The sequence below is a fragment of the Camelus dromedarius genome, chromosome 8 (assembly GCF_036321535.1).
Source record: "Camelus dromedarius isolate mCamDro1 chromosome 8, mCamDro1.pat, whole genome shotgun sequence".
NCBI lineage: Eukaryota > Metazoa > Chordata > Mammalia > Artiodactyla > Camelidae > Camelus > Camelus dromedarius.
The window spans coordinates 27,571,101-27,591,312 of NC_087443.1; the positions used below are offsets into that span (position 1 = coordinate 27,571,101).

General features: G+C 48.5%; 1 protein-coding gene across 2 annotated transcripts in view; it reads left to right on the forward strand.

Annotated features, from left to right (window-relative positions):
- Positions 1–3,072: 3,072 nt before the first annotated feature.
- The window catches only part of DLG5 (discs large MAGUK scaffold protein 5), a 108,160-nt gene continuing 91,020 nt past the window's right edge, over positions 3,073–20,212 (forward strand). For both annotated transcript variants that reach the window (XM_064488005.1, XM_010984114.3), the window contains exon 1: positions 3,073–3,413. In XM_064488005.1, the coding sequence (XP_064344075.1) occupies positions 3,110–3,413 (304 nt within the window). In that variant the 5' untranslated portion in view covers positions 3,073–3,109. The remainder of the gene's footprint in view (positions 3,414–20,212) is intronic.

The following is a 20,212-nucleotide window of genomic DNA, read 5'->3' on the forward strand; positions in this document are numbered from 1 at the left end:
CCATAAAAAATTACCACAAACTGGGGGGCTTAAAACAACAGAAACTTACTAGCTCATAGTTCTGGAGGTCAGAGGTCAGAGATCGAAGCATTAGCCGGATTGGTTCCTTCTGGGAGGCTCTGAAGGAGAGTCTGTTCCAGGCCTCTTTCCCTAGCTTCTGGGAGTTGCTGGCAATCGTTGGCATTTCTTGGCTTGTGGATGTATCATTCCAACCTCTGCCTGTCTTCACATGGTATTCTCCTCTGAGTGTGTGCCTGTGTCCAAATTTCCCTCTCCTATAAGAACACCAGACATTGGATTAGGGCCCATGTAATCCCGTACCACTTTGTTTTAATTTGATTACATCTGCAAAGACCTTATTTCCAAATCAGGTCAGGTTCACAGGTGCTGGGAGTCAGGGCTTGAACACCTTTTACAGGGATACAATTCAACCTAGAACAGGGCACAAAGGAGACAGTATGTGGGAAGGTGCTCTGAAGGATATAAAAGGCTACAGAAATACAAGGTCATATCAAGTTCATTGGCCAAAGGACCCCCTAAGGTTGAGTATGTTTATAAAGTAAACGATTTCCTCCAGAATTTGTTTTGCATAAACCCCCGGAGTTTCCAAAAAATGGTTTGCTGAAAGTAGTTATCTCTCACTCTACAGCTCCTGGGAGAAAGCAATCTCAGCAAGTGGACCTCCTCACTGCTTCCCAGGAAGGCTTCCTGGGGCAAAACACCCACGCTCCCCACCATCCTTTTGGGGGGTCACTGGGAGATGGTCCTTCCTCCTGCCCTCTCCTGTCTCAGGCACCCTTTGGACCTAGGACTTAACAGTTGGTTCCAACCATAAACCAAATTAGTCTCCAACTTCTCCTCTTCCACTCCACCTTCCTCCCACCCCTAAATTTCTAATTAATCCGGCTAGGAACAGAAGTCCAGGTGTGTCCTGAAGAGTGTATACCTTCACAGATGATTCAGGATGTAGGGGAACTGGTGGCCAGAAGGGGGAACCATCTCTCAGGGGCAGGAGTGGGATTGACAGCGAAGGAGCCTGTCTGACCCCTGGCACTGTGCAATAGCCAGCCTTCCCCTCCCCTGGAACCTTGCTCAGCCATAGGAGCCCAGACTACTCAGGTAGGGAGTTAGTTTCACCATTTTGGAGTCCATTTCTGGTCATGGAGGCCTTAAAGAATTTGATTAAAGCTATGGACTTCCATCCCAGAAAAATACACACATCTACAAAAAAAGTTCAGATAATTTCAAAAGCTTCACTAACACCCTCAGGCTTATTCATAACCCCTGATGGAATATACTCTTCCCATCCCATTTTCCTGGGGAGAAAACTGGGAACAGCCAGGGTAGTTTTGATTTGCTCCCACATCGTGCAAGCTATTTAAAGGGAAGTCCAAAACTTAAGTGCAAACTCTGGTACTCTTGTTCTAACCATGATACACAGAGTTTGTTTCCACTAAATAAAAGTAACTCCTCCTCTTAAAGAAGCAGAATCTTGAAGAAAACCGGTTTTGGGGGGAGGAGTGGAAGTGGTGGGGGTGGGAGTGACAGAGTCAGCAGAAACAGCACCTGTGGCCCTCAGTGTTTGTAAATGAGCTTCACTCAACTGAACGCAGACATTTGCAATGGCCTGGGATTGCTACTCTACACTAGCCAGGTGGGGTTACTGAGAACAATTAATCGGGATGCCAGTTTTTACGGATCTCCTCCTGCAGTCAGGAGGCAAGTGGTCTGGGTCCACAGAGGGCTGTAGTGGGAGGCAGATGACATTCTTGAACTCAGAGACCAAGTGTAGACCTCATTGGGGGTATGAGGGGGGCGAGGTTTCTGTAGTCCATTGATTTACCTTCTCCAGAGACTAGCTAGAATCTGGGGTGACATCTAGAAAGGAGAGCACTTCTCTTGCCAAAAAGATGAACTGGCTCCACTGCAGACCCCACCACTCTCCTCCTCCTCCAGCAACACATCCCCTCGCCCTCTCCCCAACATCCAAACCTCTTTAGACACTGGGGACCAATCCATCTAAAACGGGGTTGAGGGGAAAGGCTCTCATTAACTGAGTCTCAGGAGATTATACTAGGACATTTTCTATATAAGAGCTCCTTGGAGCGGGGAAATCTCACACTTTTGGGGGAAGTCTTAATTTGGAGATGTCCAAGTTTAGGGGATGTCCCCTCAATTGTTTCCAGGCTTGATTTTGAAGTTCTCAGATTAGAAGACCCTGGATGGGCGGCAAGGTTTTGTTTGAGGGGGTTTCCATAGCTTGGGGCCTGGCTGTGTGCCCGGTCGAGGGGTCTGGAGGCGCGGGCTGCTTCTCGCGGGGCCCCTGACTCCACATCCCCCATTGCTGGCTGCGCCTGGGCCTCGGGGACCGGGATAATGAGCGCGCGCTGCGTCCCCGCCTCCCAGGCGGGCCCGGGGCGGGGAGGCAGGGACCCCTCCCATCGCCCATCCCCTCGGGGCTGGCCGCCCGGGCGCTCGGAGGGCCGGCAGCGGGGAGGGGAGAGGAAGGGAAGGGAAAGGAGAGGAAGGCGGAGGAACAGACCGGCGGCGGCGGCGGCGGGGCGCGGGCATGGCGGAGCGGGTGGCGGTCACGGGGCCCCGGTGAGCCGAGCCGGGGCGCAGGGACCGGGCCGAGGCGGCCCCCGAGCCGTCGAGGGGCCTGGCGAATACGGCCGGGCCACTTTCCTCTCAGAGTTGTGATCGTGTTCGGGGGGCGGCGCCGGGGCCGGCGAGGGAGCGGCGCGCGCCGAGGGGGAGGGGGAGTATGCCCGGCTGGAGCCGGGCCTCGGGGCGCGCCCCGGCCGCCGTCCCCACCTCCGCCTCCTCCTCCTCCTCCGTCTCCTCCTCCTCCTCCTCTTCCAGTCCCGCCGCCGCCGCAGCCAACATGGCTGCGCTCCTGAGCCCGGGAGGCGGCCGCTGCTGAGCGCCGCTCGCCGCCCGGGCCCCCAGCCCGCCCAGGCCCCGGCCCATGGCCCCCGCGGCCTCGCGTCTCGGGGCGCGCTAGGGCTGCCGCCAGCGCTCGCCGCCCCGAGGCGCCCGGGGCCCGCCGCCGCCGCCGCCCGCCTCGGGGAGCCCGGGAGCCGTCCGGCGGGGCGGGGCGGCCGCCACCATGGAGCCCCAGCGCCGGGAGCTGCTCGCCCAGTGTCAGCAGAGCCTGGCTCAGGCTATGACGGAGGTGGAGGCCGTGCTCGGGCTGCTCGAAGCCGCGGGAGCGCTGAGCCCCGGCGAGCGGCGGCAGCTGGACGAGGAGGCGGGAGGCGCCAAGGCGGAGCTGCTGCTCAAGCTGCTCCTGGCCAAGGAGCGGGACCACTTCCAGGACCTGCGGGCGGCGCTGGAGAAGACGCAGCCTCACCTGCTGCCCATTCTCTACCTGAACGGCGTCGTCGGGCCGCCGCAGCCCGCCGAGGGCGCCGGTGAGTATCAGACCCCCGCCCGGCCTCTGGGACCCGCCTTCCACGACCTCTCTTTCCGGTTCTCTGAGGGGGAAAGTCGCGAGGGTCACTCATCTACCTGGCGCTGGCCGCGGGGAGAACCTTCCCTCCTTCAGCCCTCCTGGAGAGGGGGCGAGGCGTGGACCCCGCACTTCACACCTCCTTCCCGCCCCTGCTGTGAACAATGCCCGGCACTGCAGGCCTTGATCCTCCAGGTGCCGAGGCAGCTGGGTCCTCAGCAGAGCATTAGGTCCAGCCTCGGGACGACCTTGGAGGGATGTCCGTCAGCCCCTTTTCTAAGGCTCTTCCCCATCCACCAGCCCTTTGAGAGCTTCTGCTAGCCTTCAATCAGTGATACCGTATGGAAGAACAGAACCTGGGCCAGGGCTGGGACTGCTCTGAATTTAGCTCCCTCGCACCCCGTTTCAGGACCTCTCGTGCCTTTTCACTTTCTGCCTTCCTCAGTTCCCTCTGCCCAGAGCTCAGTCTGTTTGCTCGCCCAGACTTGTGGTTGATTATGCACAATGCCTGCTAGGTTTCTTTGGAAACTGTGGGCCGGAAAAGTTGGGGAAGTTGCATTGCACCATGGGAAAATCCTAGTAGTAGCTGCTGGGGCTCAGAGTCCTCCCCTGACGGTTCCGAGCTGCCTGAGGAGGGAAGGCTGGTAGCTGGTCCCCTTGGATGGTGGGTGACGAATTTGTGAGTCATGTGTCAGAGGGGTACTGTTGGGAGTTAGTGTAAGTGGTAAGCTTGGTCTGGCCTGTTGGGGAGTGTGGAAAGCCAGCTTTTAGACAAGAGCTGAGGAAGAAGGCATAGCACTGAGGAAGGAAGAGAACCAGAATTTATTGGGCACCTACTGTTGTGGCAGGCACTCTTTTATCGAGCTTAATTGTTACCACTCTGTGAGCTATTATTCCTACTTTGCCAGAGAGGGAACTCCAGCTTGGAGTGGTTAAATTGCTCAGCGTATTGGGCGCCAGGAGTTTTCAATTATGATCTATTGTTTTATTTAACCCATCTGGAGCCAGGAAGCAGCAAGTGCCACCTTTTCTATGTCTTGTCCTCGTTTTAAGAGTGAATGCAGAGGGCTAACAAACTGCCTTTAACAACTTGTAGGCTAAAGGTTGATGAGACCCGTTTATTTGGCTGTTAAAAGCCTCACCTATTAAGGAGATGGCTTTATAAGCTCTTCCTGGTAACAGCTCTATTGGATATTGGCCATCTCAACCAGTTTTTATAGTGAAGGAAACTGACAGAGACTAAACTGCTGGGTACCCAGCACATCATTTCATTGGTGGTCCTTCTGTCTCCACTTTGGGTTTCTGACTGTAGCATTTCTGTCTCTCAAACCTTTATTGTCTTCCAATTATGACTGTATGTGAGTTGCTGGGCAAATCCAGTCCTCTCTTGGGATGGTGCTTTGGAAGCTGCTAAGAACTGTTAGATGTGGCCATGAGGATAAGGACAGAGGGAAGTCTCATCAGGGTAATTTTTTTTTTTTTTTAATTGCCTTTCTGTCTATCCATCTCCATCTTTTGAAGGAGGAAGTTGATCCAGGAAGCACAGAAGTTAGAGTGCAGACTAGAGTCCTCGTTGGGATGTTTGAATCAGCACTAGCTTTGATCTCTGGAAGAGATGATGAATTGCCATTAATTAGGCCCCTTCCTCTTCCATGCCTTAGTGGAGAAGGTGGGGCCTTACAGGACTGACATTCTAGAAGCTATCCCTGACTTCTAAAGGAAGGGATAGAATAGGGTATGGATTTTATCCTCAAGGGCAGGATTTCAGATGCTAGTGTCACCACAACGCAGAGTTCTGTAGCCTTTCAAGGGGAAGTTAAGTTCATCTTAGTTAATACTTTAGAAAAAAATTACAGTAGCATTGGTCTGATTAGACATCATGTAGAGCTTCTGGGAACGAGGGGTGACGCTGTGTAGAAGTAGACTACAGAGTGTTGGGATCTTTGTAAAGGATGAATTACAGTGCAGTGGTTTTCCAACTTTTTTTTTTCTTATTAGCCAGAGAGCCCTTTTATGGGGCAAAGCTCAGTGCATAAAAGAGCTGCTCAGGTTGAAGGGATGGAAGCACCTGTCTCATCCTGGAGGAGCCAAAGTCAGGGAAACCCAGCACTGTGTCCTGGTCTTTGCTCTCCGAGCAGTTTCTACTCTGTACACAGGCTCACAGCTCTGCTTATAAGTCAGCCTTAGTGCAAGGCTCTTGCAGGAGCCTAAGAGAGAAACCGATTGGCTTCCCAAGGATCCCCAGCCTGAAGGGGAGGCCCCTTTGTCACCATCTCTACCTAGGAGGCGTTGCCATCACCTGGTTAGGGTCTTCCTTGGTGGGTTCTACATCTCTTGTGGGCCCCGGCCCAGAATGCCCATCCCCTAGCTGGCACTTGTGTGCTGTGGGAGTTTATTGTGCTGCAAGCGCATGGTGTCTAGCAACTCCCCACATGGGGCCTGGAACTGGGAGGAGACTGGCCTGGGTAAGCCAGACTGGGCGGGTAAGCAAATCAAGCTCATCTGTTCTGCTCATGCTTAGTTACAGCCCCATTTATAATCCACCATGCTCAGGCCTGGGGTGTGAAGGTGACTAAGGTAACACAATGTTTTATTTTGGGGGACAAGGGGACTTGTATACCAGGATTGATACTACATTGCTATTGAGCATTTTGTGTCTCATCACATACTTTAATATCTCAATTAATTCTGTGGCACCCAGTGGCATGAGTGGTGCCTTTTCTGCATGAAACTGGGTTCTGTGCCCCTATCTGTGAGGTCTGAGGACAGGCCAGAAGTTACTGGGCAGAAAGGAGCTGGAGTCAGGCTAAGCGCAATGCTCCTGATTCCATGTTGGGGGCAGTTTTCTCTGTTACCTGGTTAAACCCTCCCATTACAGTTTTCAGGCCATTTCCTGCACTGGGGAACTTCTGGAATTTTGTAAGTTCCTTGTCCCACTACATGGATCTGTAAGGAAGGAGTGAGAACCTTTTTTCCCACTGGTGCGAGAGAGAGGAGAGAGCTATTCTCTGAGTGGCTCAGGTCTCGGGTTTTTTCTGCGGTTGTACCAGAATCTTGTTTGTTTACTTGGAACCCACGCTGTCCTTTTTTTTTTTTTTTTTTTTCCTCTTTGATTCAGTTGCTAACATCTGGATTTTCTCACTTGAAGGTCCTCGACCACCTGGCCCTGAGCTTCAATGTCTTCTCCTGTGAGATGGGGCTGGGGTGCTCCATGGCCTGCCTCAGCCACTGGGAGGCAAAATGTGATCGGGGAGGACTGAAGTGCCTGGTCCTGTGCTTGCTCCAGGTGGGGTCAGGTGCAGACAGGGAGTGCACAGGATGTAATTCCAGCCTGCAGCTTGCCCTAGTTGGGGGGATGGGACACTCAGGAGGGTGACATTATGAGACAGATCAGTTGAGTGATACAAATAGAAACAGGCTTTTTCTTCCTTTTAAAACTGTCAACTACATGCTTTCTCCAAATACTCTCATCTACCTTTTGTGCCCCTAATGACCATCTAAATGTGGAAGGCTCCCCAAACTATTTTCACAACAGGCCTCTCTCGAGGGGCAGAGGTGGTCACTATCTGCTTGCCCTCTCTACTGTGTGCTCAGAGATGAATGTCTCCTCGTCCCCTCTGTGCCTCCTCTTTAGTTTCCTGGAGAGCTGGCTGACTTGGCTTCACTAGTATTAAGAGGGTGGAGACAACAACATCTGGTGGAGAAGCCGAGGAAGGCTTCGAGGAGAGGGACTGGGGCTTGAGCTGGGTGTTGAAGGGGCGCTTTGAGCATGCAGAGGGAAAGGAGGAGGATGTTCTGGGTGGGAGATACGAGGACAGAGGCTTAGCCATGAGAGGAGCAGTGTGTTTTCAGGTTGCAGGGATTAGTCCAGCCTGAGTGAGCAAGGGATTGGCAATGGTGCTGGGTGGGTGGGGATGCAGAGCTCATCTGAGGGACCATGATGGCTAGGCTGAGCAAGGAGTTTACATGTCACTTGGAACTGAGGCATTGTACACTTGTCAGAAGTTAAAGCTGGAGGAATTTTTTTTTTTAAAGGAATAAACCTGCCAGGCATTTCCAGCAGGATGAGTGCAGTTGGCTATGGATTGTCAGGTGTGGTTTTTCTATTACTCACTAACGGTTACCTGGGCCTTTTGTTATCTCCCTGCTCTTCAGGTACCAGCCATCTTTTCTTCATCCATTCTACCCTTGATGGTCATAAGTAAAAGCACCAAACATTGTAGTTTTTCTTCTGGTTCGTTTAATTGTGTTATTGTGGAGGAACTTGAAAGTTATGGTTGAAAAGTTTTCTAAGAGAAAGACAGATTTTATTTATCCCTCTGTGTATTAGTTCAGGCACCTTTATTGCAAAGGACAGAAACTTAGCTCAAGTTCTGTGTTAAGCAGAAAAGAGAAATTTTTTTGTTAACTATTCCAAAACCTTGGGATGGATTGGAGAAAGTAGCCTTTGGGTGACTGGTCCTGAATAGCATGGGCTTTTGCCATGGACCTGGAACATGACCTCTGGTCCCTGTGAGCTTCATCTTTATAGTCCCTGACCAGAGAATAAAGGGAGCGCTGTCCAATCAACCAGGCAGAAAAGTCTCATGGGAGGATCCTGATTGTCCTGACCAGGGTCACGTGTCCATGTGAGACCCAGTCACTGGCTGGGGCTGCAGGACTAATACTGGCCCAGCAGTGGATCCAACCAGTGGGGTACTGTGATGGGGTGCTGTGATTGGCAGCTCACATAGTACCATCTGGTTCTTTAAAGTGGGGAGAAGCAGTTCTCCAGGGGGAAAAAGAGCAGAAAGGATGTTGTGCAGGTAAAACAGTAGGTGAATGTCCAACACATGTGGTCTCATCTTTGTGCAAAGATATGATTTACAAATGAGGTCATTGCTGGGGTGGGGTGGTGGGGAGAGGTGGTCAGACTTCACTAGGTTTTAGACCTTGAGCAAGCCGCTTAACCTTTCTGAACTTTCTCTTTCTCTGCAAAATAATTGAAACAATAACTGCTTCACTATGCTGTTTGACAGTCTGTGGCAAGAAAAAGGGAGGAGCATTTATTAGTGTGGTGAGCAATGCAGCCAGGACCCAACCTTAGAACCAGAAGCCTGGGGTTCTCCTGATACTTCTGAGGGTTATGTGAGGGCTCCTTGTAAAATATACTGAGCCGATGTTAGGGTTTCTTTTGCTGTGACTGTGGGTCATCAAGAGTAGAATGTGATCTCCGTGAGCCACATTGGCTGTTGTATTCCTAATGCTTAGAATAGAGCCTGGCCCAAGATGGGCATTCAGTAAATTTCTGTTGAATGGATGACTAGTCAGCTGTGTGTAGACTGAGTGGTGTGTCCCTGTGTAAGTCCAGATCCTCTTCAGAAATATGTGCAGATTCCTAAGTGGTGACTTCCAGTGACAGAAACCTGTGGGAGTGCAGGAGGGCTAAAGTGAGTTCCAGATGCACACATGGATGTCACCCCCCCCGCCCCACAGTATGTCTGTGATGGAAGCAGGTGGGGTGACATTGATGTCTGACGTCTCCAAGGTCACCCGTCAGGTACCAGCACCGTGGGGCTGGCTGCCAGGAACCATGTGGAGCGACCACATTGCCTGTTGTAGGATTGGAGAGCCCTTCCCTTTTTGCTCATAGAATTTGAATGTCAGCTTGGTGTCCTCGAAAGAGTCTTGGATGGGAATTTGCTACTAACTGTGTAACATCTTGACCTTGGATGAGCCTCTTAACGACCTGGGGCTTGTTTTTGTTTTCTCCCCCCTCCCCACACCCAGTAAAAAGATAGAAGTTTAGCATTGACTGGGGACTTCCTCAGTCCTGTAGGGTTCTCAGCACTTCCAAGGTGGCATTAGGTCCAAGGAAACTTGGTGATGGGGTTGGGGTAGATTTTGGCTTCTTCTAGCTCTGTACCATGATTGCTGTTCTCTGATTTGTTGTTAGTGTTGAGTGTTTTGTTTGTTTTTTTTTTTTGATAATCTGGCATTCTATTTCCTGAAAAAGTAAGCAGTGTAGGAGAAATGTTTTGTCTCAGTTTTTTGGTTCTGCCTCATTTCAACCACCTGTACACTCTGCAGGCCTTTGTGAGGGGGCGCTCTCGTTTTTTCCTGTAACCTTGAAGAGATATGAGCCACAGAAACAGTGGGTGTAGAGCAAGCGGTCTGAGCTGCCTATCTCGGTCTGTGCAGCAGGGATGCCGAACGTGCTCAGCGGAGAATTTTAAGTAGAATTGAGTTGGGGGGATATTGCATCTTTTTTCACCTTTAACTGGGGCAGATTGAATATCCCTGAATTCTGTGTCTCTGTTGTTCTTTTTGAGACAGAGTTCCACGAAAGTGCTCCAGAAATATTTTAAATTAAACAGATGTTTAGAGTGTTCCATATTGGCTGCCCAGATCTGAACCCGAGGTGGATACGTTGCGAGGTGACAGTTGACCTCGATGTTTGTTTCACACTAGTGGATCATAACCCATTTTCTTTGTAGTGTTTTGTTTTTTTTTTTTTAACACTGTGGTAAAATAGACTTAGCATAACATTTACCATTTGAACTGTTTTTTCCTGTTTTTAAAATTGTGGCAAATAATGGGAAATTTACTATTTTATTCATTTTAAAGTGTGCAGTTCAGTGGTATTAGGTACATTCACATTGTTGTGCAGCCATCACCACCATCCATCTCCAGAACTTTATCTTGCAAAACTGGAACTCTGTACCACTTAAACAGTTACTCTCCATTCTCCCTTCCCCTCAGCCCCTGGCAACTGGCATTCTACTTTGTGTCTGTGAATTTGACTGCTCTGGGTATCTCATATAAGTGGAGTCATACAGTAGTTATCATTTTGTGACTGGCTTGTTTCACTTGGCATAATGTTATGGTTCATCTATGTTACAGCATATATCAGAATTTCCTTTATTTTTAAATTATAGTAGAGAACACATAAAATTTACCATCTTAACCATTTTTAAGTGTACAGTTCAGTAGTGCTGAGTATATTCACACTGTTCCAGAACTTTTTCATCTTATAAAACTGAAGCACTATCCATTAAACAGTAACTCCTCATTCTCCCCTCCCCCACCTGTGGTAACCACCATTCTACTTTGTTCTAAGAATTTGATTACTTTAGGTATCTCATAAGTGGAATCACACAGTATTTGTCTTTTTGTGACTGGCTTATTTCACTTAGGGTAGTGTCCTCAGGGTTCATCCATGTTGTAGCATGTGACAGGATATCCTTCCTTTTTAAGGCTGAGTTATATTCCATTGCATGTGTATACCACATTTTGTTTATCCATTCATCCACCAGTGGACTCTTGGGTTCCTGTCCCCTCTTGGCTATTGTGAATAAAGCTGTTGTGAATGTTGGTGTACAAATATCTCTTTGAGGCCTTCCTTTCAGTTCTTTTGGTTATATATCCACAAGTAGAATTATGGATTTTGTGGTAATTCTGTGTTAATTTTTTGAGGAATCTTCATACTATTTGCTTTGAGTTTTAATTAAGGAAATTCCCTACTGTCCATGGCACCTTGACTCAGGGGTAAGTGGCCTGACTGGAGTCCCAGTTCCAACATTTTCTTTTTTCTTCTAAAAATTGTGTTTTTTTTTTCCCCTCAAGACTCATTTTGGAAAGTCTCAGGACAGTTCCTCTGGACTTGAAATAAAGATTTTAGTTTCAGTAGTCATCTGTGACTCTTTTGAGGGCAGAAGTTGTTGACCATGGAATCCCAGCAGCATTCATATTTGGCAGCCAGGGGATGTTCACACATTTCCTTCGTGTTTCCAGTACTAATATCTCCATCCCCAAAGGCCTTGAAGTATGTTAGTTATTTCCCCTTTGTAGACACTTGCTGCTTATCCCATTCAGGGTTGTTTTGGTTTTATAGACTTGAATCCAGGGTAACTGACTGTCAAGATTTTCTTTAGAAAGGCCTAGATCAGCACCTCCCAAGGAAATATCTTCTAAACAGTAGTTTGGTGGGGTGTCAATGGTGTTATTTGTAAAAGGGTTTTGTGGTCAAGTGCGTTTGAGCAGGACACACAGGCTCCTTTACTGGGAGCCTCTCGAAGTGCCAGTGAGCCAGTGTGCTTTGGGACTTCACCGAAGTGGGTTCACTATGCAGCATTTCCCAAACTAATTTGACTACAGAACCCTTTTCCATTGAGCATCTTGCAACATCAGTGTTCTGAGAAGTGCACTCTTGGGCAACTTCAGCGTTAGTGCATGGAACTGGAACATCAATTTGTACCATCATTTTTCCAGTTTTCCTCTAGGTCTTTCATTCAAGGAACCAAAGCCATAAATGTTCCTATTCTTTTAAATTCTGATAGTAGCTGAAATGAGCGTATGTGATTCTGGGGCCAGTAGGGGGATAGGTTGATCATTTAGATGTGTAGTGGATTCTTGGACCAGCAGACTTTTTCGGTGTGTGATCTGGCATAAGATGTGTGACCTCTGGGTCTCAGTTTCCCTAATGTTGCTCAACAAGGCTGGAGTCTTGTTCGTGGTGGTTATTCTTTGAGATAGTTAAAACATTTTACCATCTTCTCTAGGACTAGGCTTTGGTCCATAGTTGGAGTTTCCAGGAGAACCTAGGAAGGATGTGTAGAGACCTGTCCTGGTGATTTGGTGACTGCAGGTCTGGGACTGGTTAACTTCTGGGCATGTACTTTCCTGAGCCCTTGAGTGTTGTTGGACTGGGGAGCAGGAAGATGGTCTCTGCCTTGAGAGCATTAAGTTACTTCTGGGAAAATGGGTGACACAGATCAGTGACCCAGGGGACCCAGCATCGTTGGTGGGTTTGGAGCTAAGCAGCAAGGCCACAAGACTAGAGAGGGCTGAGTATTATGAACCTAGTCTTGCAGACTCTACAATTTTTTTTTTTTACCCCTACAAATTTAAATCTTAACTCTTCCGTCGTAGGCTGTGTGACTTTAGCAAGTTACTTAACCTCTCTGGGTTTTCTTTTTCCTTATCTATAAAAAGACTAATAGTTTTCTCCTTCTAGGGCTTTGATGAGGATTGAGGTGATTCATGTGAAGAGAGGGCAAGCTACTACCACTGCTTCTGCTGTTGGGGTGGCCTGCCCTTGAGTGGAGAGCCAATTACCTTCCTGTCCTTGCAAACAGGAGGTGTCACAGGGCACAGGCCATTATTGGAATTAGAAAGAGAGATGCCCAAAGGAGAGTCTAGAATGTGCGTGGACCAGGAGGCCCATACTTCCAGGGCCACTCAGAACACACTTTCACAGTGCTCTGGTCCTGGAGCCTGCAATTACGGAGGGCATTGCCATGAGCTGTGAGGAGTTTGGCTCCAAAAGGACCTTGGAAAGAGTTATTTTTTAAAAAAAGGAAACTTAGAGGGGCTTGGGTGCCTATTTTCAGATGGACACGAGCAGGTGATAAGACCCAGTTCTTTCTGACCCCAGCGAGCAGAACATGGGCTGACTGAGAAGATGCTGGGAGGTAGAATTGAGCTCAGTGTAAGGGAAGACCTTTCTCCTTTCTTCTTTGTTTTCATTTTATTTACTTATTGTTTTGAGAGGGGTTAGGTAATTAGATTTTCTGTTTATTTTAATGGAGCCACTGGGGATTGAACCCAGGACCTCATATATGCTAAGTATGTACTAGACCACTTGAGCTATCTCCCCACCCCTCTTGTCTTCATTTTAAGCTTTATATTATAAAATTTTATAAAACATGTGCAGAGATGGGAGGATAATATAATGAACACACAGCTCTCTCAACAACTTTTGTCTTCTGTAGTATTTTAAAACAAATTCCAGATAGCATATTACTTCCTCCGTAAATACTTAAGGAAGTCTCTCTAAGAGATAGGCCTTTAAAAAAAGTCATAGCCAGAAGACCATTTTTATAACCAGCAATATTAATACTTTCTTAATGTCATCTCATTGCCAATTAATATTCAGTTTTCCTTGTTACAGAAATGCCATTTTTTAGATGGTTCATTCAAATCAGGATTTTAATAAGATCCACATGTGGCATTTGGTGTTGCCTTCTGAATCTTATAATCCCTAGCAGCTCCTTTCTCAGGCCTTTTGTTTAAGGAAGAACTTGTAATGGTCCATGCCATCCAGCTCTGGAGTGGACTGGTCTAGCGCCTGACATCCCTTCCCTGTGACTCCACATAGATGCTGGGGAGTATGGGATGGTTCCTTTAGAGAATGGGCTGTAGGATCTGATTGTAATCTCTTTAGCCTCAATTTCCCACAGGGCTGTTGCAAACAATTAAATAACATGGGAAGTGTAACTGTCCTTTAAGAAATTATTTTCTTTCTTTCTTTCTTTTTTTTTAAGCTGTGGGATCCTTTTCTTTAACTGGATTGTTACATGGAAGCCAGATATATGAGATAGACAGGTGCTGTGCTGATCAGGTGTGGAGGCCTGGAGCTTGCCCCTTTTCCTTGTGGACTCCCTGAGGTGCTGCCACAGGGTTCCCTGGGGTTCTCCAGGATTCCAAGGAACAGAGTTTGGAAACCACTGGTTTGAGTGCTTTTCTTTTAAACTGCTGTTTATGAAGAGAGAGGTGAAGAGCCACCCAAAGCTTCACCTTCCTTTGCCTGAGCTGAGCTTGGTCCTTGAGTCACAGCTGGACCTACAGGCTGTTGCCGGTGGCAGCAGTGTTTCCACGAGATACCCTTGTCTCTGCCTGCTTCCTCTGTTTACCTTAGTAGATTTCCTTTTGGAATGAACCATGCTCTCAAAAATGACAAATGACCACATTGCAGCTAATTAAAAAAACCACTCTCTGCTACCCAAGACTGTGATGTGGGAAGGAACAGAGTGACACCTCATCAGATGAGGTCCCTTGTGGTGGGAAGTGGTTACCTTTTTGGTGAAATTATTCTTTTTAAAAAAAAAAAAAAGACTGTCACTGGCTGGCCCTCCCCCTACATTGCATAAGAGAACTATTAGTCATTGATACACAAATAAGCCCCTTCCAATACACAGCCTGCAAGTGAGGTTCATGGAGCTGCCTGTGTGGAAAGTGGCACCATCAGAGATAATCACCTGTGACTCTGAGGTACTGCCTTTGGTGGCCGTCTCCAGCCCGGGTGTGTCGTCTCTACCCACAGAGTTTTTCTAGGTGTGACCTGTCTCTCCCAGGTGGCTCTCAGACCTCTTTCTGAGTCACCTTCAGGTCACTTGTCTGGATGGTGCCTGTCTGACTCCTTAAGATGGCCTGGGACCCCACGTGAATATTCTTGTATCACTTTGACCATTGTGAATCTGTCCAAACGTGGTTAAAATCTGTCCAGCCAATAGTGATGTGAAAACAAACCACAAGGGAAGAAACTTAATTGTATTTTTAGGTTTTGATATAAGAAATCATACTTTAAAGAAGTATAATGACCTTTTCAATACTCACGATAACTTCTGTTCTTCTTGCTCAGAGTAACCTCTTTTTCATCTCATCTGGCCAGAACTTTCATTTCCTGTTTGTTTCTTAAGCAGCTTAAGATTGTTGAGTATCAGGGCTGGAAGGGATCTTAGAGACCACTTTGCCGAAACTGCTGATTTTTACGAATAAGAAACAATTCAGAGACACAAAGGGAGTCTACCAGGATCTCATAACGTGTCCTGGCAGAGTCGGACACAGGGCCCAGGTTTCTTCCCAGGCTGGGGCTCCGTCCAAGGCATCTCTGCCAGCCACAGGCTGGGCTGGGAGTCTCAGGAGCCTTGGCTGGTTTTTCCTGATCCAGGCCTGGCTTTGCAGGCACCAGCCCTTCCAGCAAGTGACAGGGCATCGCAGTTCATAGAGCTGGGCTACAGCTCTCCTTCCTGACCCATTGGGAAAAAAAAAACCTTTTATCAACCCATGCAACTGGTATTTACGTTCCACAGATGAGCAGACTAGGCCAGGACAAGTCCATCAGCTTGCTCAGGGCCACCAGCTGCTGAGAGGCTGGGCAGGCTTTGGAGTCCTTGTCAGTTTCTTTATAGAGTCTGCATTTGTTCTGTACTCCAGGCCATCCCGTGAAGGTCTCTGTTGAGATTTCTGTGTCCTGAACCTTAGATACCCCTCGTCTTCTTGACAGCATTCATTTATTCAGCAGACAGGTTCTGAGTATCTGTCACACAGGGAGGCTATTGGGATGCAGATACAGGACATAACATTTAATTTAGCGCTGAGTCAGGGAATGGGTCTGATGTTGGCAGGAGGTACCTACTGCCTTGTCTCATTCTTTTTGTGACACAGTAAAAACTTCCAGTGCTGACTGCTGTGACTTCTTACTGCTTAGTCACAGGACAGAGGTCAAGCAGGAAAATGACACCACCGAACCTCTTGCCTCAGAGGAAAAACACCTCTAATAAAGATAAGAGGGTAAAGGCCCTGTGGACAGTGAATTGGGACACTGAGCTGGCCACCCCCATGGCCAACCTCAGTGGGAACTCGTCCAGGAAAAAGCAAGAAATAAAACCAAAATGTGCTGGTTCTAGGTCCTTCTCCTGAGAAAAATGTCTGCACCTGAAGCAGCTTCGAATTTAGGGGCTGTGTGTGAGAGTATATGTATATGGCTGTCTATTCTCCTAACTCATTGCTGATGGGAAATGGAAGACCACCTTTATAAATCTTGTCATGTTTTCTTCCCCCATTTTATGATCCCAGGGAGAGGGAACAAAACAGTAGCCACCTGTCCTTGCTTTCTGTGGGAAAATTTCATGTAAGCTCCTGCTTCTGCCCTGAGTCTCCCTTACATTAAGGCTTCTCATGAACGCTCAGTGGTTGATGTCGTCTTGCATGAGATCACTCAGCCTTTAGGGTGGAGACCAGACAATTTTGGGTTCAGGTTTTATCCATCCATCTCTCCATCTGCCCGTCCATCATCCATCCAGCATGGACCTGATCAGTGCTCCAACCAGGCTCTGCTGAGTGCTGAGCATGCAGAGGTGGGAAAGATGTTAGCATCACCCATAGACAACGCCGGACCCATACCAGACAGCCTGGCTTGGATTTGTTCTTTGAGCTGAAATATACAACCTGTTCTTCCTCAGAGGTTTTCGTTCGGCTGCACTGTCTATCCTGGAGCTTTTAGAAATGCCAGAAAGTAATCAGCTTAGCTTCTTGTCTTCCTACTCCTCACCTTCCATTTTGTGGTTTATAGCAGATGACAAGTGTATTTGTTTGCAAAAAGACTGTCAGGTGACAAGATAGTTCCTGTCCTTCCCCGTCCCTCCTCCTCCCCCCATTTATTATCTCATTGGAAAGCCCAAGGCTGAGGGAGCAGGTATCCACAGGACAGATCACATAGCACAGGTGACGCTGCTTGGAGGACAGTGTACCATGAGCTGGGCGTGGGCAGACGGCTGGCAGACTGGATGATCACTGGAGGGGGGCCAGGAGGAGGGCCGGCCTGGTGAGGGAGCACGCAGAGTAGGGGCAGAAGGCTTGGGAGAGAATCCGTGAATAGTCGGTCTTCACGGGAATTCCGGGCTTCTGCTTGGGTCATGTGCTCAGCAGGCCCTTGGGAAATGAGGCCAGGCTAACTGGCCCCCAGGAGGCACAGGGCAGGCCTGGCTGCTGTGTCCATTCATTCTGTGAGGCTGCTTGAGCCCAGGGCTGCAGAGAGGAAGGGGAGAGTTGGTATGGGCAACTGTTGGTATGGAGGATGGTCTGTAGAATGTGGGAGAGGGCGCTGTGGCCAAAGGAAGGTGAGGTGAGGGGTATAGGTCTGCTAGCCTTTGTGGAATCCCCAGAGGTGTCTGATAGGCTTTCTGTGATAGAAGGCTTTCTTTTTCCTCCTAAGTTTCAAATCTGAGAATCACAGCTGGGATGTTTAGAAATCAGAGTCCCTGAGTCTTAGGGAGAACTTGAGACCAGTTCCCATCTGCTGGCCTTCTCTTTGGGGAAAGAAGGGAGTGGTTGAGGAGTGAGGTGGCGAAGTGGGAACAAGTGACCATTGCTCTCTAGCTGTGTCTCCAAGGCCACCTCACAGATCCTCGCCAAGCCTTCTCTCTGATGGGATCCATGACATCATCTCCTGAGCTGGTGTGAAAGTAGGGATGGTGCAGGGTCACATGCACATAGGCAGTTGTGTGCTGAGCCGATGACAGGTGTTTCTGTTATACAGGATGCTTTGCCTATTTTTGTATTTATTTCCTCATTTGACCTCAGCAATGCTTTAGGGGTCCTTACTCCATCGTACAGTGGGAGAACAGATAGGAGAGGTCAGGTCACTCAGGAGTCAGCTTAGGAGAGTGGGTAGGAGCTTGTGTGTGAATCGAGAATTGGGTTCATATCTTGAATCTACTACTTACTGTGACCCTGGGCAAGTCACTCTCTGTGCCTTGGTTTCCTCATCTGTGAAATGAGGGTACTAATAGGACCTTGTCTTGTAAGGATTAAAGGAGTTACTGTTTGTAAAGTGCCGAGAGTAGTCCCTGGCAACCCAGGGAGCACCGTGGAAGCACCAGCTGTTATTTGTATTGTTACTGGTGCCCCAGTCCCATGGCTGTGCCACCTTACACTGTGACTTCCAGGGCAGGTGGGTTGGCTTGTTCTCCACTCTGTCCCTCACTCAGGGTGTGGTCTATAGACCAGTGCTGGTCTACAAACTCTTGGTTCCTGATCTGTGATGAAGTTAGCACAGAGATTGGGATCAGCGTTTAGCAATCTTTAGAGCAATTCGACCTTGCTGGGACGCACTGAACAGGTAAAGACTGCTTCAGGTGTTGTCAGATCACATGGCGAGTCACACGGGGTGTGAGTTGTGCATAATAGTCATTGGCGGTGGGACTGTGTGATTGCAAATAAAGAACTGAGGTAGTGTGAGAGTCCTGCTGCATTGTACAGCCAGCTTCCTTGGGAGGATCCCCCACCGGCCCGAGCAGGCAGGATCTATGGCATTTTGTAAGCCTGTGCGTGACGTTTGTGTTCTAGCAGTCTGTGATAACTCTAGGCAGTGGGGTTGCCCAGTGGAGATTTTTATTAATGAGCAGTTGTTTCCTTCAGTGCTATGAACACTTACTGTGGCAGATGCCTTTTTTTTTGCTGCTCTTGTACGCATGGTTCTGGCAGGATTGGTAAGAATCCACAATTGAACTCTATCCTTTTCCACTTCTTAGGCTGGCAAAAACTAGAAAGCTAGATGATGTCATTGGGCAGCGGGATGTGGGGATGTGGGAACTCACCCCTGCTGGTGCAGCCATCTGGGAGCCTCTGACAGAGCTGCTGCCCAGCCCCGACCCTGCAGCCCCTCTCTTGGGTGTGAATCCCTCGGGCTCCCTCCCACGTCCCTGGAGGTTTGCTGCAGTGCTCTGTGGGGAGGCCTCCATCCCCAGAAGAGCTGACAGGTGCAGTGGTTCCAGGTGACCGATGAGACACACATGGCAATGGGATGGATCTTAAAGCATAGTGCTCAGGGAAAAAGTAAGAAGTAGAGTGAGATGGATACTGCAGTGCTATTATGTAAATTAATAATACTAAACAGTACTCGTTTTGCAAGAACACAAAGAAAAAGATAGACAAGAGAATGATCACCTCTGGGCCTGGGGGAGGAGAATGGAGAGGGAAATGGAAAGAAGAGGAAGTAAGAGATGGAGTTAAGAAGCTTCACTTTTCCAGGGGCTGCTGCCCTTGAGGGAAGAGCCTCTTGCCTGCTCCTGACTGGGCTGCGCCTGACGGCCCAGCTTCTGGTGTGGCATCTGTGTGTCTTGGCTGAGCCAGCAACCTCTGGCACATTGCGCATCCAGAAACGGCCTCAGTGAAGAGCTACCCATGCCATTGCGGGGCTGTGGAAGTCACCGGCGGGGGAGGGGCAACTGTAGTTCTTGGAACAGTTGACTCAACAGGGACATGGGTGTTTATCATACTCATCTGTGTGACTGTGGGGAGGTGACAGCACTTGATTTAAACATGGCATTGGGAATATGCGTCAGCAATGCTTGCAAAAACCCACATTCTCATCTTGGCCACAGTGGGAAAGTATGGGTAGTCACCCTTTAAGTCAGTTACTTAAAAAAACAGCTCTTCTGTATGTATCTGTTGAGCTTTTGATGTCATGTGCTGCAAGAGAGATGGAGGTTTTAGCTCTGGGAAGGTATAAAGTCCTGCTTAGGATAAAGAGCAACTTTTTTTTTAAAGAGGTACTGGGGATTGAACCCAGGGCCTTCCTGGTAAGCATGCACTCTGCCACCGAGCTATTCCTCCCCCTCCCACCAGGAGCAGCTTTTTAATTGCCAGAAACCACTACTTCAGGAAAGGGAATGAGCTCCCGGCTGCTGGGAGTGATCAAGCAGAACCTCAGGTGTGGCGGGCAGGGCATTCTGTCATGTTCATGGTTGGACTAGATGCCATCTGCAGACCTTCCTCCTTTAACTGAACTGGGCTTCAGGTTTTAGATCTGATGCTGGTAATTAAAACAAAATAATTGCTTGGTTTAATTAGCCATGTTTATGGTAGAGAATTTAGAGAATGTGGATCATCAAAAGAAGAGTACGTTGCAGGTACTTTTACTAACTGGAGATAACTACTATAAAGCCTTTTTTTCAGGGCGTGGAAAAAGGGATCATTTTTGGGTGCACAGTATTGCTCTGTCAAGATGTATGTCACCAGTTCCCCTTGATTGGAGATTTAGAAGTTTCCCATTTTTCAGTATAAATCATGTTGCCATGAAGATCTTTGTGTATTTTATCTCCTCAGGATAAATTCCTGGAAGTGGGGCTACTGGGCCAAAGGGTGTGGATATTTTTAAGGTTGGTGATAGAAATTGTCAGGCTGAAGACATTGATTCTGAGTCACTCCTGGGTGTCT